Source organism: Morone saxatilis, unplaced genomic scaffold (assembly GCF_004916995.1).
Source record: "Morone saxatilis isolate NCDOM2014 unplaced genomic scaffold, NCSU_SB_2.0 Contig24, whole genome shotgun sequence".
NCBI lineage: Eukaryota > Metazoa > Chordata > Actinopteri > Moronidae > Morone > Morone saxatilis.
Window position 1 is genome coordinate 20,480,062 of NW_023339807.1, and position 4,722 is coordinate 20,484,783.

The 4,722-nt window shown below is 38.4% G+C and overlaps 1 protein-coding gene across 4 annotated transcripts in view; it reads right to left on the reverse strand.

The window, feature by feature from the left end:
• Nucleotides 1–4,399, reverse strand: part of dhdds (dehydrodolichyl diphosphate synthase) — a 6,010-nt gene extending 1,611 nt beyond the window's left edge. The window contains exons 1-8 of one of the 4 annotated variants that reach the window (XM_035671567.1): nt 4,355–4,399; nt 3,899–3,968; nt 2,992–3,108; nt 2,756–2,898; nt 1,557–1,673; nt 1,298–1,399; nt 1,066–1,180; nt 236–343 (exon numbers count right to left, since the gene is read on the reverse strand). In XM_035671567.1, coding sequence (XP_035527460.1) covers nt 236–343; nt 1,066–1,180; nt 1,298–1,399; nt 1,557–1,673; nt 2,756–2,898; nt 2,992–3,108; nt 3,899–3,961 — 765 coding nt within the window. In that variant the 5' untranslated portion in view covers nt 3,962–3,968; nt 4,355–4,399. Of the gene's footprint in view, nt 1–235; nt 344–1,065; nt 1,181–1,297; nt 1,400–1,556; nt 1,674–2,755; nt 2,899–2,991; nt 3,109–3,898; nt 3,969–4,079 lie in introns of all 4 variants that reach the window. The other 3 variants (XM_035671568.1, XM_035671570.1, XM_035671569.1) reach the window with 3 other exon arrangements.
• Between the last annotated feature and the right edge of the window lie 323 nt (nt 4,400–4,722).

The window sequence follows — 4,722 nt, forward strand, 5'->3', positions numbered from 1 at the left end:
AAAAAGAATCACATGCTGTGTTCATGTGCTGCCATATGGCAAAGCCAGAAAAACTGGCAACAGGGAGCTGAAGTCACACACAGAGACTCAACTACACTGACTAAAAAGACGCCCATCAGGGTATTTGCTTTATAAAACTCAAATGATATGATGAAATCATACTGAGATGTATACCTTTTGTAATGCAGTTTCCCGTATTGGTGACAACAAACAAACTCTCAGTAATAAGTCTTACCTGAATGGTTTTGTAATTTAATTGATATTGAAGAATGGCTTCACACAGGTTCCAGAAGGAGTACTCCGGCCACAGAACTGACTGAAACACTAGACAGGAGTGGGAAGTCTGCAGGAAGGAAGAAAATCTATATCAGACTCAGAGCGGACAATATGATTGAGTCGCATTTTGTCTGTTTTGTTACTGTCTATTATAGATTAGACCTCTAATTTAGTGGATCATACATTGTTGTTACAGGAATAAAAGCAATCGTAAAAAATTGGATGTGAAAACATAGATGGTCTGTGTTCCTTAGAGAAGTCCTATGATCTAAACGTGTGGTTGATATTCAAGAAAATGCAAAATAGAAAAAAAATTCCCCTGTATTGTGTTACAGTCATAGCTGGCATGTTTACGTCGTTTAAGACACATGCTTTATAAAATAACCCTTTACTAAAATTGTTTTTATTGGTAAAATCCAATGGTCAAATCTCATCTGTAATGGCTGCTACATTGCAGGCAAAGACATAAAGAATGCGACAGTAGCCAAACTCTCGAACACAAAGCCTTACTTCAAGCTGTTGCAGATATTTTTGTTGGCATCAATGACAGATTTGGGGTAATATCGACATAAACTAAAAGCAATGTTTGAAAACCTATTGAGCAACATAACCTGAAATACAAGTCTAACTGCCAGGGTAACGTACCAAGTAAGTTTGGAGATTCACATCTCCACTCTTATTTTAGTTTTTTGATTTTATTTAAGTGACATGTCTCAAGGGGCACATTACACACAACAGTTCTCATCTGTAGTAGCCTTCATGTTTCCATGCAGTCCTTCTCATCCTCACCTGCCAAAGGAGGAAGTCGCTGAGGCGCACCTCTCCAGAGGTGCGGATGAGCAGGTCAGGATTAGGAGAATTATTGCTGTACAAACACTCACTTAGCAACGCCTCTGAAACATCACTGAGCACGACAAAACAACACAAACACAGCTTGTTAAAGCAAAAGCTCCGCAGGTCATTATGGATGTTGGTATGATATCAACAAGATCAAATCAGTTTGGTCTTTGTCATTGTTTACCTTGCTTTGATCAGACCCTGCTCCACTCCCCAAGCCATTTCTCTGACTGCATTAGTGATTTCATATCTTGAGGTGTAGGCAAAACACACATTCAGGAAACATCTGAAAAACAAGCATTTTTATATTTCTGGTCATTTACAATGTATAAATATCAAATATTTTTTATTTATATAATTAGATGTAATATGGCTAACACAGTAGTAAAGTCACTAATAGTGAGAGTTATAGAAGCAGAGGTACAAATAATTAAAACACATACTTATTGTGTGCCTTGGTTGTGACCACAGCTTTGGCAATGAGTTGCTGAAGGTCGAGTGGCAGCATGTTCAAGTCGCCCAGCACCCGGATACACACACCATGCTTCTCTAGATTGTCCCTAAAGAAGGGGGGAGACAAGAGAGGTGTGTGAGGGAGTAGACAAATCAAGAAAAACATGAAGAAGAACAGGAAGAACAAGATGATTACTCTATTTTTCATGTCTGCTGAAACGTGTCCACCTGCATTTCCCTCCCAGAGATACACAAAGGTGTCTACACGTAGGAATTTCCAAGTGGTAGTCAGTGAGTACAGATTCCCTGAAGCAGTCTGCAGTCAAATGTTTTGCATAAAGTTGGTCTGTCAAGTGTTGGTGTTAACAGAAACCACATTTTCTTACAGTGTTACGGATGTGGGGGAAAATCTAATTTTAGCAATTAAGGAACAGCGATGAAGGGCGAACAAGTGACAAGCACCAAAACATGAAGAAAAGTCTGGCAATCTACGACCAAAGTAGGGCAACATCTAGTGGCCATTTGTGGAACTATCTTTAACAGTCACTGTGGTAGTTGTTGATGGGTATAAAGTGTTTCTGTATTTGCACCATAGTAGGACCATAGTTACAGTATAATTAGAGGCAACATCTACAGTTGTAAATTATATATTCTGGCATATTGCAGGAAAAAAAGTCAGTAAAAGCCAAAATAACAAGGGAAATAATTGGTATTGTGCACTCCTATTTATAAGTCAGCCCTTCTTCCTCTTGGTCATTCTGGCATCAGTCCACAGTGTATCTTTTTCAGTGGCAGGTGTGTCTGTGTCAACTGTTGTCATATCCAGTTGCAGCAAAAATGGCCAATATTGTCCTCAGTGTGAACGCTTGGAAATTATTATAACTACGTTAATTTAAAAGCCAATTTAACATGTTGTTTGAGTTCTTGTTCCAACTGGCTACTTACTCCTCATCTGAATTTAATTTCTGTTCATTTTAGCAAAGGTTGAAACCTAAATATGTAAGTTTCAGTCTTGCAAACAGACTTAACTTACTTTACGGAGTACAGCAATGCTTGAGCACTGCGTTTAATTCCTCTAGACTTTACTTTGAGGAAGCTGTGAATCATATGATGCATTAAAATGTGACCTGTCCCACAAGCGACAGCAAAGTGAAAAACAATCTTTAGAAGCCTCAACTTGAAAACTCACCGTTCCTCCAACAGCTTCACAAATTTCTGCTTGGCCAGCTCCATCAGCCCATCCACCTCGTCTTTAGTGCGCTTGAAGTTCTCGATGCTGAAGGCGTACACTGTAACCTCTTGGATGTTCAGATGCTTACACCAACGCAATGTCTAGTGTGGACGGAACAAGAGGGTTACGCACATACACGGGGAACCTGTTTTATGCCTAGATGACGTGTGTTTGAGAAGACGGGCTTTAATCACCTCTGCCAGCTTGTTGAAGCCCTGCATGTGCCCTTCCTGGCGCTCCATGTGTTTCTTACGTGCGAAACGACGGTTACCATCCATGATGAAGGCCACATGTTTAGGCATGGGTCCAGCCTGTGGGACACAATGCACATCAGGGGATTCAGGAGAGATTCGCCTTATATGAGACATTAGGGTCAAGAAACCTGAAACGACTAGTCTACCGGAAAAAAAAAAAGTAACAAGACAACAATTGTGGTAATCAATCAACAAACAAGCTTTTTGAAGACATCAACTCTGGCTCTGTAAGCGGTTCATCGATGCTTTTAGGTGACAGAAAATGGCCGCAATTTGTGCCCATCATGTATCAATTCAAGTCAGTCACACAAAAAAAAAGCAAGCAATCTTTGAAAACCCTTAGCAGTGCTCTGGAGGTATTTCCAGGATCCTTTCCATCAGGCAGTGTGATGATAAAAGATTTTAAACTCACTTCTCAAGGTTCAACTACTGGTTTATCTCAAATCCAGGAAGCCAGAAATCATACCGTACTTGTTTTGTACAACACAAGACAAACATTCAACACATAACTGTAAAATGCAAAATATTAAATAATACAATGCAACATCATTATGTGGGCTAATATCATTGATAGGAACGTTTTTGGGGGTTCAGGTCATACAGATTGAGGAGGAGATTTAATTTCCAGCTATCTTTGTGCAGATTTTGAAAAATACTGGTGCAACTTGAGACATTCGTTTAACATATTTTTCACTGTGTAGATGGTTAATAAAAGAGTCTTTAAGGAGTCTGGAAACGTTTAGTGCTCAGTGACTCTTAAAACTGCAGCTCTGTGACTCAAATGTTGGCAAGATATGATAGCCACTAACTCCCCTAACATGAGAACATAAAGATTTAACGAGCTTACCTTCAAGATATTGGCCGAAATCTTCTCAAGCAGGTTTAATTCCCCTTCCTTTATCCACGACATTTTCAGACTGCAACGGTCCAAAGCAAAAGAAGTGATTAAAATGGTTAAAAAAGCGGTTTATCACTGTTAACCTAAAAAGAACCAAGCTTACACTAGACAGAAAAAACAACCACGTTACCGAAGACACAACGAGAAAACGACCTGAATGTGTTATTAACGTGTCAGTCACAAGACAACATTTCATCTTCTGTTGCAGCAGGTGATTGATTTTCTCCGGTTAACTGTCAGTCTGGCTGCTCTGAGGCTATAAAAGCACAAACACAGCAACACATCGTCCAGAAAACATCTACTCCTAATGGAAAGTGCCTCACTCATTCAAAGTATTTGACGACACGGCGCTCTGCTCGAGAAATGACTATAATTTGATCACATCTCACAGATCTTCCAACTCACAGCTTTTACGATGACGACCTCTTCCGCGTTGGAGTAAAGTGACGTATGCGGTCGGTGACGACTTCCTGTCAGGTGGTTGGTAGATTTAAAAAGTATGTGGATGGACGCGACCGTTGACAGCGGAGCCGTTGATAAAGATAAAGATAAACAAAAATAAAATAAAAATAAACAGAAATTAAATTAAAATAAACAAAAATTAAATTAAAATAAACAAAAATTAAAATAAAATAAACAAAAATAAAATAAAAATAAACAAAAATTAAAATAAAATAAACAAAAATAAAAATAGACATAAAAATAAAGATAAAAAATAATAATAAAAAAATAAATAAATAAATAAATAAAAATTAAAATAGACATAACAATAA